We start from the raw sequence: 12935 nt of genomic DNA on the forward strand, positions 1-12935 counted from the left end.
ATTACACATGTAAACTGAGTGGTGACTGACCTTATTATTGAGGACACAGTAGATCAGGAAGATGAAGGTTCCCTGCTGGGAGTTCAAAATCAGAAAGAGGATCTCCAGCACTTTACTGTTATTAGAGAAGAAACCCAGAATCCAGGGGCAACCAAGAACCACAAACTGAGCCATTGTTTTAAACACCATAATCCTGTAGAGAAACAGAGAAAGAATGAGTGTTATTGTGTCTTTATTGACTATGTGGTTCCCTTTCGATACTTCAGTCATACTGCGTATGGGGAAAAGCTCCTTTTTTCCTCAATGCTGACGCCTTTTTTCAATAGCGCAGTGAAACTTCACTGCACTGCACTACATTGGTTCAAGCTGGAAAACTTTTTTAACCAATGATGGCACTGCGTAGCTGTGCGAGCCTGTGGTGATGCAGCATGCTAAAGCCCGTCAAAATGGGAGGAGCGTATGGCTATATTAGCCATACACCCGGCTGCAGCCTGCAGATCGATGCGTGGCTGCACCTGGGGTGGGGTTGCACGACGACTTCAGCGACGACTTCCCTTCACTGGATCCCGTTTGCTGAATGTCTTCACCTGGAACGAGCTCTCGCCGTCGAAGAGGCACCACAGATGACCAGCTGAGATCACCGAATGGCTGCAACGCCGGTGTTCTTGCAGACTTCCGCTCTCAAGTGCTGCTCTTGAACCACCCGCTTTCCGCTTCCAGACGCTTCTCAGCGATCTCCTGCTGCCATCTGGCACTTCTAAAAGACCATTTAGAACATCGTTCTCATGGGGGAGGAATTAACACTAATGCCCCACTACAGCTATGGCACATGCAGAACTCATCTGCATGACGGTCTCTGTGAGTGTGACTTTTGCCTGGGCAAACCCCACGCTCTTATTGTGAGAGCATGAGTTTAACCTCTGCGCTCGTGGACCGCTTTCTTCAATGAAAGTGGTCCCGCCACTCGCACCCTCTCGTCTTCTTCCTCCCGCAAGCCAGCTAGGAAGAGACAGCAGGTTAGTGGGGCTCAGCACCCGGACTTGGGTGAGCTCATGCCGGTCCAGCACCTGCGTACATCTCCTATGAGATCCGTCACCCTTCCTCTTTTCACACCCAGAGCATCGTCCCTCGGCAGAATCGAGTGACCTCGTCTCTTTTGGCAGATCAGAGGATGAGCTGCTTGATGACTTCATGTCACTCAAGGCTTCCAAAACGGAGGATTGGGCCAGTAGGATGCCCACATGCCTTCACTTTAACCCATCGACGCCAGAGCTGGGATGATTTTCCACATCCTCTCCAAAGCAGTCAAGGAACTCGATTTACAGTGGGCTACACCTGAAGTGCCAACACACAGCAGGCTGGATGAGTGGTACCTGCCAGGACACTGCCAGGCCCCCCACCAGCACTCTGCCCCATTTTTCCCCGAAGTTCAAGACAAGCTGACCAAGTTGTGGCGCGCCCCCTACTCTGCACGCCTACGCACTACCTCCTCTGCAGCTCTCACTTTAGTTGATGGCTCTCAGGAGAAGGGCTGTGGCTTCTCACCTCTACCCCCCACATCTGTGGGGTGAAAAAGAAAGAGAGCCCTTCCTTCTAAGCCCTGCAGGATGACCTCCACCATAGCTGGCAGAGCCTATACATCTGCAGGCCAAGCTGCTTCAGCGCGGCACACCATGGCCTTTCTCCAAGTGTTCCAGGCAAAGCTTCTCCATTCCCTGGATAAGTCTAGCTCTGATACACGTGCCTTTCGCAACCTCCGCAGCACCATGCATTTGGCCCTGCACGCCTCGAAAGCCATGGCCCAGGCCATCGGACGATCCATGGCCAACCTGATTGTGCTAGAGTGCCACCTCTGGCTCAACTTGAAAGAGATCAAGGAAAGTGACAAAGTGGCCTTTCTGGATGCCCCAGTCTCTTCGCGCTAGCCATGGAGGGATTCAATGAGCGATTCACTGCAGCACAGAAGTCGCCCCAGGACATGCAACACTACCTGCCCAAATGCTCCAGCTCAGCCTCTGCCTCGGGTCGTCCCAGTACTGCACCGACTCAGCATCAGAGCAAGCCTGCCCCTTCTACCTCCCCACGAGCCCTGCTAAGCGCGCTAACCCTCCAAGATGTCAGGGCCCCTGGCCAAGGATTGTGCTGGACCTGACGCCTTCAAAATCTTCATGATCTTTTGGAAAGAAAGAGGAAGGGGCAAAGTCCCGCCATGGCCGGACCACCCCAACAGCTCTTTCGCCTAGTTTCCCTGCCGCCCCGTTCAGTTTCAGGCATCAGGGACCAAGTGTAATAAACATTTCACATTTTCAAAAAGAGACTGACACTAGCCAGTGTTCAGGCCCCTGATCAGCCGTCTGCCATCTGACGCTATCCAACCTCTTGTCACGTGAGCCTTGGCCTGGCAGGCCATCTCCGGAGTGTTTTGGGTTTTGGGGATAATAAAACCCGGCTACTCACTGCAGTTTGACCGAAGACCCCCACGTTTCTGCAGGGTGATTGCCACTTTGGTAGAACCAGATGATGCTCAGGTCCTCCACGCCGAAGTGATGACTCTGCTAAGGAAGGGAGCCATAGAAATAGTTCCCCCCTCAGAAATCGGATCGGGGTTCTACAGCCATTATTTCCTCATCCCCAAGAAAGATGGCATTTTCACACCCATCTTAGACCTCAGACTCCTGAACCTCTCCCTCATGAGATGGAAGTTCAGGATGTTAACATTGAAACAGATCCTCATGCAGATTTGCCCCAAGGACTGGTTCTTCTCGCTGGATCTGGAAGATGCTTAATTTCACATCCAGATAGCCCCCCATCACAGACGATTCTTGAGATTCGCGTTCGAGGGCGTGGCTTACCAATATACAGTCTGTCCCTTTGGGCTTTCTCTAGCTCCTTGCACTTTCACAAAGATCATGAATAAGGAGCTTTCCCCTCTGAGGCAGATGGCAACCTGTGTTTTGAATTATCTCAACAACTGGCTCATTCTGGCCTAGTCGTGGACCAAGCTAGACCATCACAGTTCTGTGCTCCTCAGCCACTTAAAGTGCCTAGGACCCAGGGTCAATTTTGCCAACGTATCACATTCCTGGGTGCAGTCTTCAACTCAGTCTGTATGAGGGCTGTATTCTTAACAGAGCATGCTCTGGTAATTCAACAGTTCACCTCTTCTGCCAGGAACAAAGCCTGTTTCTCTCTGAAGTTCTTCCAGAGTATTCTACCTCCCCAGTTTTACATCTCGGCCTCCTACAAATGTGGCCTCTGCAATACTGGCTGAAATCCTGGTCCAACCTCACGCTTGGCGGCATGGCAACTTTCGCATCAGGGTCAACCAGGCCTGTTTGGAAGCCCTGAAACCTTGGATGAACCCTGTATGGTTCAGTCATGGAGTACACCTGCAGGCAGTTTCCAGAAGGATGTAGTTTTGACAGATTCATCTAACTTGTGTTGGGGCACTTTGTGCGAGGGCAGACCAGCCTTCGGCTCGTGGTCACATGAGGAGAGCCATCTCCACATCAAGTGCGTCGAGATGCTGGCAGTGGAATGAGGCCTTCGGTCCTTTCAGGTGATACTGAAGGGGCGCCTCGTCCTAGTCCAATCAGATAGCATGACAGTGGTGTCCTACATAAATCACCTCCTTCTTTACGCTTTTACTCTGATCACTCTGGTCCCTCAGGTCATCAGATGAGTCAGGTAAGACAAGCACAGAATCCTCCTGGTGGCCCCACTCTGGAGGAGCCAAGTTTGGTCCTTTTGGAGCTATTCATGCTTTCCATGAAAGCCCCATGGCCGATCCCCCTGAGACGGGACCTCCTCTCTCATACGAACAGGACAATCTCGCATCCACAGCCAGAACTCTGGGGTCTGCACCTATGGTCACTCGATGGGAACCTTTAAGCCTCAGCTGGGATGTGCCACACATCAATGCTCAGTTGAGAGCCCCGTCTATGAGATTCCTCTATGACCAGAAGTGGCTGGTCTTGGTTGACTGGTGCTCATCACGAGACAAAGACCCCGTTGAGTGTGATGTATCTCTGATACAGTCATTTATCCAGCAGTGTCTGGACAAGGGTCTCCCCCCCTGCCACACCCAAGGTGTACGTAGCAGCCACTGCAGCATTCCAGCCTCCTATTGCTGGCCAATCAGTGGGTCAAAACAACCTCATTGTATGTTTCCTGAGAGATTCTAGGCAGTTGTAACCCCCACCCCCCAACCTCTTACTGTTCCAACTTGGGACCTTTCCACTGTCCTCAAAGCACTCAAAGGGCCTCCCGAGATGAATTTGAGAATTGAATTTGGTCTCAGTAAGGCCATTGAGGATCTACATTGAGCGGCCACAGATGTTCCGGCATTCTGACCAGCTTTTTGTCTGCTTTGGTGGCAGCACCATGGGGTCTTCAGTCTCAAATCAACGCCTCTTGCGTTGGATAGTCGACGCTATCACTCTGTTACTCCTCTATGGGCCTTGATTGCCCCATAGGAGTAAAAGCCCACTCCACTAGAGGAATGCCCTCTTCCTGGGCCAGGTCTAGTGGTGTCTCTTTCAGGGACATCTGTGAGGCGGCCTGCTTGTCCTCGTTGTCAACTTTTGTCAGATTCTATAACCTGGACATCTCAACCTTGCATGCCTGGGTTCTCGCGGTATGATACGACAGCCTCTGTCAGGCTCCGTCATCATGCCACACTTGAGAGATTTAGCTCCCTCCTTAGCAAGAGTATTGTAAAGGTTTTGATGGCTCCAGCCCTCTCACTTGTCCCCTGGACCCCAAGATGTCCAAGATGATTATTGCAGCGCGGTGATTGGTTCAAAAAGATTTCCAGTTTGACCCAATGGCAGTGCAGTTGCACTGCGCTATTGAAAAAGGCTTCAGCATCGAGGAAATAGGACCATTTCCCCATACACAATACTCGTTCCATATGTCAGGGAACCAAGGTTACATTCATAACTGAGTACATTTTCTATAGAGTGATTAAATAATAATGTTACTTGGTTTGCTTAATCTGTGAAACTTCAGCATTTAGACATCTGAGAGCTGAGTTCAGACTGATGACAATGTTGATGAAGAGAATCGTGTTTGACTGCGAAGTAGAAGAGCAATTAATCACTTTGTTTTCCTTTTATTATAAATAAAAGTCATGAGAAATTATAAATGTGTTTACTGCTAGTATGACACAAACAGGACCAAGAAAACTCCAGATGAAGCCTTTATCGATTTTAATCCAGCAGCTGTTTAGAGAAAAAAAAAAATCAATATAACTGAATTAATTTGTCAGAAACACAATTTCAGGTGTTGACTGGTGAAGTATTGCAGATTTTAATCTTGTGCTTGACACTGATAGAGCCTGTGTCTATATTTTATCAGATAACTCACTCTTTGCTGCCGTAGCCTTCAGGAACCAGACCGACAGACACACACACCACAACCAGAGCAACCACATATCCAATCACACACAGGAATCCAGTGCTAAGCACCATCCTCTTTTTAGAGCTGATCTTTGATAGGTTCTTCACACAGATGAAGAGCAGCACAGCTTCAATGAACATCCACACAAAGCCGGAGAGAAAAAGGAAGTGCAGAAGGCCTGAGATCACTGCACACAACACCTGAAGATCAAGAAAAAGGGTTATGATGATTTTCAGTGAGGCTGTGTTGAGCTGTAGGGCTCCTTCATCATTCTCACCTGCTGATGCCGTAAGAGGCTCAGGAACGGCTGTGTGAGCAGGAACAGAAGGTGAGCCAGCAGAAGACTGATGCAGATGTTGATTCGAGCCACATTATTCACTAAAGGACTCCACTGACAAAGGGCAAAGGTCAACAGGGCCAAACTGAAGAACACCAGCCCCACTATCACACACACCAAATTCAACAGCTCCACCAATGAGTCACTCTGAGAAAACATGTCAGAGTTCATAAGTGCCAAATCTGTGCTTTTCTTCAGTGACCACTAGTTCACTACAAAGAGTTCTGTACCTCTGGTGTGCAGCTGGTTTGCATGATGAGAGCAAATGTGGACAGATGATCACAGGAACACACAGTGTAGCTGCTGTTGGTCTTTAAAACAGAACATCCATCTACAATCCACTCGCTGATATTCCAGTACACACAAGACAGAAAACCACTGGAACGAAACTCCTGAAAAAGATGAAGAAAATATTAGAAACCTGAATATAAGATGTTTCCAGATGTTGGACAAACACATTTCACTGTCTCACTCTGATGTGTCTGAAGGTGAAGTTGACTGGTTTGGTGAGTCTAGTGTTGGTGGTTTTGGGAAGAGTAACTGAGATCACAGTGGACATCATGGTTTTAACTGTGTCATTTGATGTGTTGAAGAAGTCTGGCTTCAGTAGATTCTCCATCATGACATAGCTCATGAAAGCCACAGCAGCTGATCCTGAGTGACAGAAACAGAAAAAGGTACTTATATTGAATACTATATGCTACAATAACAACAACAACAGCAACCAGAAAGTAAGTACATGTGGTTTAGTGGTAATGGTATAATGCATCTTCCCACATTTTTTTAATCAATCTAACAAATAATTTGACATACTACCATTGTTGTTCTTGGATATCCCAATGAGATCGATGTCCACAGAAGAATTTGTCATTGCAAGTCGAGGGATTTTATTTAAGGTGACCTGTGGTCCAACCATGAAGACTTGACCCTCTGATTGAACACAAACAGTTATGTGCTATTTAAGTGTACATTCATTTATGTATATTAAGTGTGTGTGGGTGTGTGTGTGTATATATATATACACACTTTATATATATACAGTGTTGGGAGTAACAGCGTTTAAGTATAACGGCGTTACTAATGGAGTTTATTTTTCAGTAATGGAGTAATCTAATTGATTACTTTTCCTATTGTTGCAACGCCATTAACTTTACTGAGAATGTAAAGTGTCGCATTACTACAATTTGGTTGAAAAAAAGCGCGAGGTGTCATGCTTTGTAGTGATGTCCGGTTTGTGAATGAATTGATCAATTTAACCGGTTCTTCTTAGTTGAACCAAACGGTTCGCTTCTCCAATAAGCATTAATCCACAAATGACTTAAGATGTTAACTTTTTTAACATGGCTAACACTCCCTGTGAGTCAGAATAAACCAATATCCCAGAGTAATTCATTTACTCAAACAGTACTCTGACTGAACTGCTGTGAAGACCGAACTGAAGATGAACACCGAGCCGAGCCAGATAATGAACTTACACGCCCACTGCTGGAGCGGTTCTCGTTCTCGAGTCAAGAACCGGTTGCATCGGTTTTTCGAAACACCAGTACACTGAACCGAGAACTGTTTCTTTCGGACCCGTCTTATTAGAGAACTGATTACCTGATTCTTGTTCTCGAGTCAACAACCAGTAGCATCGGTTTTCGGATCACCGGTACACTGAACTGAGAACCGTTTCTTTTGGATGTGTCTGATATGAGAACCGATGAGCTGATGATATTGCACATGCGTGTAATTTTTCAAGAGGACAAAATGCATATCAAAGTATTGTGTTAAACATCAGAACGTGTGATAAAATAAGAATATTTTATTTGTATTTTTTTTTCAGAGATGAATGTATTTAATCTGTGTGTTTTGTTAAATTGTAGATTATGTTAGATTTTATAGGCCAAAGGGATTTCAGGGAAGTTGGACAATAATTAAGACTATAAAGACTCTTATGTTCCATAGGAATAAGGGATGATTTATGAAATATCTCTACTGTATTTATAGTTTACGATGACACATTCAAAAATTGAGTTTGTAGTTATAACAATACTTATTTTATACATTTATTCAAATAATAGTTTATAGTCTTAGTCTTTCCTGTGTGACTTAGTTTCTGTCTCCCCTTTGATTTTGTCATTTGATTCACCTGTGTCTCATCACCCTCATTTGCCATCCTATTTAAGTTTTAGTCAGTCCATTGTTACTTTATTGATGTTGTAATGTTTTCTCTACATGTGTCTCCCCTCTGTGGATTTATCCTCTGTGTGGAATAAAAGATTATTTGTCTTCTTTGTGCACCTATTTCACACCTCAGTGTGACACTTACATGTTTTGCTTTTAAGGACATTTGGGTTCAGAAGAAAAACAAGATAAGAACTGGAGCACTTCAGTATACAGTGTACTGTAAGAAATGACCTTTGACATGCAGATGACCTAATAGTTATACTGTGCTGGATCTCATTCTGTAGTATTATATAGGTACTATACTATAATTAAAAAAACACATGACCCATATAATCAGAGATGAGAGTCCGAACAAGATCAATGAATCAGATGATTGTCTTCAGCATCAGCATCACCTGATCATGTTTGATTGTGGCTTTCCTTTCCATAACAAATTGCTTCATATATTTACAGTTACAGCAGCCAGAGAAAAAAAAGTAATGTTAAAGAGTCAATAGTCCAACTAAAGGTGACACTAATCACTATTATAGTAACTTCAAATGGATGTTATTTTCAATAAAACATCAACATCAAAACCTCTGAAAGAAGAAGTTACTCTGAGGTGCATTTCCCAAAACCATTGTTAGCAAACTATGGTCGCAAGTTCCGTCATGATCAACATAGTTAAACAATTATATGTTTTCCCTGAAAATAAAGTTTAAACTTATATTTGCAAACATTTGATTTTTGATTGTTTTGTGCAGAATATATATATATATATATATATATATATATATATATATATATATATATATATATATATATATAAAAACTGTGGTCTCCACAAACAATTAACTTCTCAGGGGAATCTGTGTTTAATTTTGTAGTTTCTTTTTTTTCATGGTTTGTCATGAAACTACCTGCCCACATTGCCATATTGAGCGCAGCTTTAGTTTATTCAGGCCACGGAGGCAAGGCTGTGACCAGCTGATGCGGTCAGCTGTCAAATCGCTCCAATCACTACCATTCTCCTATTAAACACGGGACATACAGTACAGACCAAAAGTTTGGACACACCTTCTCATTCAAAGAGTTTTCTTTATTTTCATGACTTTGAAAATTGTAGAGTCACACTGAAGGTATCAAGGGCTATTTGACCAAGAAGGAGAGTGATGGGGTGCTGCGCCAGATGACCTGGCCCCCACAGTCACTGGACCTGAACCCAATCGAGATGGTTTAGGGGTGAGCTGGACCGCAGACTGAAGGCAAAAGGGCCAATAAGTGCTAAGCATCTCTCGTGGAACTCCTTCAAGACTGTTGGAAGACCATTTCAGGTGACTACCTCTTGAAGCTCATCAAGAGAATGCCAAGAGTGTGCAAAGCAGTAATCAAAGCAAAAGGTGGCTACTTTGAAGAACCTAGAATATGACATATTTTCATTTTCACACTTTTTTGTTATGTATATAATGCCATATATAATTCCACATGTGTTAATTCATAGTTTTGATGCCTTCAGTGTGAATCTACAATTTTCATAGTCATGAAAATAAAGAAAATGTTTTGAATGAGAAGGTGTGTCCAAACTTTTGGTCTGTACTGTATATACGTAGCACTACTGCTCGGTAAGTATGCTCAATGGCTCGCAAACCCTCCCTCCCTCCCCATTATAAGCATGAGCACATTACTGCGCATATATAATCTGAGTTTCATAATCAATAACAATTGTGCCTTCACTTACCTACAGCAGGAAGAGTAAAATTGACACTGGCACTTGTGACTGTCGGCTTCACTAATGTAGAAATGAGCTTCTCACTAGTTTTTAACACACGGTTTCCATAAGAGGCTAGTTCAGTTGGGCTTGCTGATGATGATGACTGTACAATCTTCTCTGAAGCGTTGAAGGCCTCAGTCAAAATGTCTGTCACAGTCTAATTTATTGATCAGAAAAATGCAGTTCAATACAGCTACTGTTCACGTAAATGTCAAGAAAGCCAGCACTGCTATGTCTTCATATATTATCTAAATTAGAATTTATTAATTTATACATTTTCTCCTGAAAACTTACATTTAAAGGAAACTCTTGAGCACTGATGTTCTCGATCTGCTCAAAAATATTTTGAAAACATCCTCCAGGGGTTTGACTCTGAAATCACAACCGAGTTTTACATTTACATTACATTTACATTTATTCATTTAGCAGACACTTTTATCCAAAGTGACTTACAAATGAGGACAGTGGAAGCAATCAAAAACAACAAAAGAACAATGATATATAAGTGCTATAACTAGTCTCAGTTAGGTTAACACACTACACGTAACAAGGGCTTTTAAATGATATAATAAATAAAAAAGAAAACAGATAGAATAGAAAAATAATAGAGCAAGCTAGTGTTTGAGGTCTTTACATACACACACACACACACACAATTGCATAATAAATGAAAAGAAAACAGAATACAAAAAGATTAGAAAGATAGTCAGATTTTTTTGAAGAATATAATTAGAATAGTGAGTTTTAAAGTTAGAGGGTCAAATAAAGATGGAAGAGATGTGTTTTAAGCCGATTCTTGAAGATGGCTAAGGACTCAGCTGCTCGGATTGAGTTGGGGAGGTCATTCCACCAGGAGGGAACATTTTACTTAAAAGTCCGTAAAAGTGACTTTGTGCTTCTTTCGGATGGCACAATCAAGCGACGTTCACTTGCAGAATGCAAGTTTCTAGAGGGCACATGAGTCTGAAGTAACAAATTTAGGTAAATGGGTGCAGAGCCAGTGGTGGTTTCGTAGGCAAACATCAATGCCTTGAATTTTATGCGAGCAGCTATTGGAAGCCAGTGAAAATTGATAAACAGGTGTGATGTAAAGAGAGCATTGCAATAGTCCAGCCTGGACAGAACAAGAGCTTGAACAAGGGGTTGTGCAGCATTTTTTCAGAAAGAAAGGGCTTGAAGTTGAATAAAGCAAATCTAAAGGATCGGACCGTTTTAGCAATGTGGTCTGAGAAAGTCAGCTGATCATCAATCATAACTCCAAGGCACCCACATGGAAATAACCTATATGTGGATATATGTGCATATATGAAACCTATATGCAGTCTATATGCACATATATACTGCATATATGCTGCATATATGCCGTATATATACTGCATATATGCATATATATGCCACATATAGACAAAATTGAGGTGCATATATGTGCATATACAGGAAATACGGGTCTACTGTATTGCTTCTTCATATCCACATATAAGCCCTATATATACAAGATATGTCTTCTATATAGCTAATGGCAGGATCTGGTCATTTTGTAGCTCATATCCCATTTTTGACTGTCATACATGATGCCTAGCTCATATTTTCTATTATCAAGGCAAAAACTAAGAATTAACGAAAAAAAATTATGCAAGAACTTATGTATGTGCGAACATGTTAAATTGGTATCACATGTAATTGGCATGTTATGGAATTTAACTATGGCAATATATTAACATGATATACAGAGCCGGACAGTAACGGAGTACATTTACTTGAGTACAGTACTTAAGTACAATTTTGAGGGATCTGTACTTTACCCGATCTTTTTTTCGTCTCAAGAAATATCCGCGTCCACACGAAACAGATGTAGTATACATGCCAGACCAGCATGTGGCGCTGTAACTCTGCCACAGAGATACACTTAAAATGGAGAAGAAGACATGAATTTGCTGATAAACCTTGTGCGTGGTACACAAGCGAACATGGAACAATACATTTATTAATCCGTGTTAATGTTAGCGTTCAGTGTTTGTTCATGTTTTTGTTCATGTTTTTGTTGCTGTTACGTGATATAGTGGTGTTTGACTAGGGGCAAGACGTGGGCTAATGACGTCATATTATCAGAAAATATACGGATTCGCCGTCCGGACGAAAAGCTAAGGCGGTGTTTTCAAATATATCCACTCTGGGACCTGGTTTCAAAACTTCGTTTTCACTCTTCCAAAACGCCAGATCTGTGTGGACGAAAAGGCCTATATGCTAAAAAATTTGTGCGGCGAAAAAAAAAAAAAAAAAAAGAGGAAAAAATAAAAATCTCGGACACCCTATCAAATGTCATTGCATAGTGCAGGAAGATAGAGGAAGAGGAGGAGGAGGATGAGGTGAGTCATGACAGACCTTCAAAGAATAATAAAGATATATTTATTTTTGTTCAGTTTTTGGTCTTATTTTTTTTTTTCTTGTACTATTTGATTGTTCTTGTAAATACATAATGTACATTTCTATATTTTGGACTTTTATTTATGTTGCATAGCAGGTTTTTTGTCTTATTTTCGTTCTTGTACTATATTTTTTGTTTTGTACTATTTGGTTGATCTTGAGTAAGTAAATAATGTACATTTCAACATTTTGGACTTTTATTTATGTTGCCTAGCAGCTATGGATTTTAATTTTACTATTATAGGAGAACATATAGGTGCATACATACGTGCATATATGTACCTATCAAAGTATGTGAGCGTTGTGGAGTGGGATGGTTTTGCCAGGTGCGAGGAGCGGATTTTTTAAATGTGGGAGCCTTTTGATCTTCTCTCGCTCCGAAACGCTCCACTATCGCTCAATTACCAATCACGAGCCAGGAGTCCCAGTACCAAACCACTGTCAGGAGATGGAGGGGGACTCAAAATGTTTCTAATCAAATTTTGCTAATCATAGTTCTAAATGTGGCAAAGTGGTCTTTTTGCAGCAATATTCAACACTCAAGAGATATACAATAGACTACGCCACCCTGGGACTATACCAGGGAATCACAGTTCACTTAAAATGTTATAAAGAACCCAGGTTCATTCCACTGAATAAAATGAGCAAGAGACGTGGGTAGCAAAATAGAGTTTGTTTATTAGTACAAAAGTTTAAAATGCAGGAATAATAGTCACCCAGCCAATTACTAAGCTGGAAATCACAATCCACAATAAGGATTCACATTTACTTCGGAGCTGTAGCCTATTGGCATCAAATGGGCTAAGAGAGGGAGCAAAAGAGGAGAATCACACTAAGTGCACACACGCACACTCA

At 42.7% G+C, this 12935-nt stretch overlaps 1 protein-coding gene across 4 annotated transcripts in view; it reads right to left on the minus strand.

Annotated features, from left to right (window-relative positions):
• Window positions 1-12935, minus strand: part of LOC127948716 (uncharacterized) — an 80620-nt gene that overhangs the window by 1724 nt on the left and 65961 nt on the right. For all 4 annotated transcript variants that reach the window (XM_052545361.1, XM_052545360.1, XM_052545362.1 and 1 more), the window contains 10 exons: window positions 9951-10028; window positions 9624-9813; window positions 6554-6667; window positions 6210-6391; window positions 5968-6129; window positions 5678-5884; window positions 5368-5600; window positions 5156-5222; window positions 4983-5074; window positions 31-193 (listed from right to left, as the gene is read on the minus strand). In XM_052545361.1, the coding sequence (XP_052401321.1) occupies window positions 31-193; window positions 4983-5074; window positions 5156-5222; window positions 5368-5600; window positions 5678-5884; window positions 5968-6129; window positions 6210-6391; window positions 6554-6667; window positions 9624-9813; window positions 9951-10028 (1488 nt within the window). The remainder of the gene's footprint in view (window positions 1-30; window positions 194-4982; window positions 5075-5155; window positions 5223-5367; window positions 5601-5677; window positions 5885-5967; window positions 6130-6209; window positions 6392-6553; window positions 6668-9623; window positions 9814-9950; window positions 10029-12935) is intronic.

This window comes from Carassius gibelio, chromosome B1, assembly GCF_023724105.1.
Source record: "Carassius gibelio isolate Cgi1373 ecotype wild population from Czech Republic chromosome B1, carGib1.2-hapl.c, whole genome shotgun sequence".
NCBI classification, from domain to species: Eukaryota; Metazoa; Chordata; class Actinopteri; order Cypriniformes; family Cyprinidae; genus Carassius; species Carassius gibelio.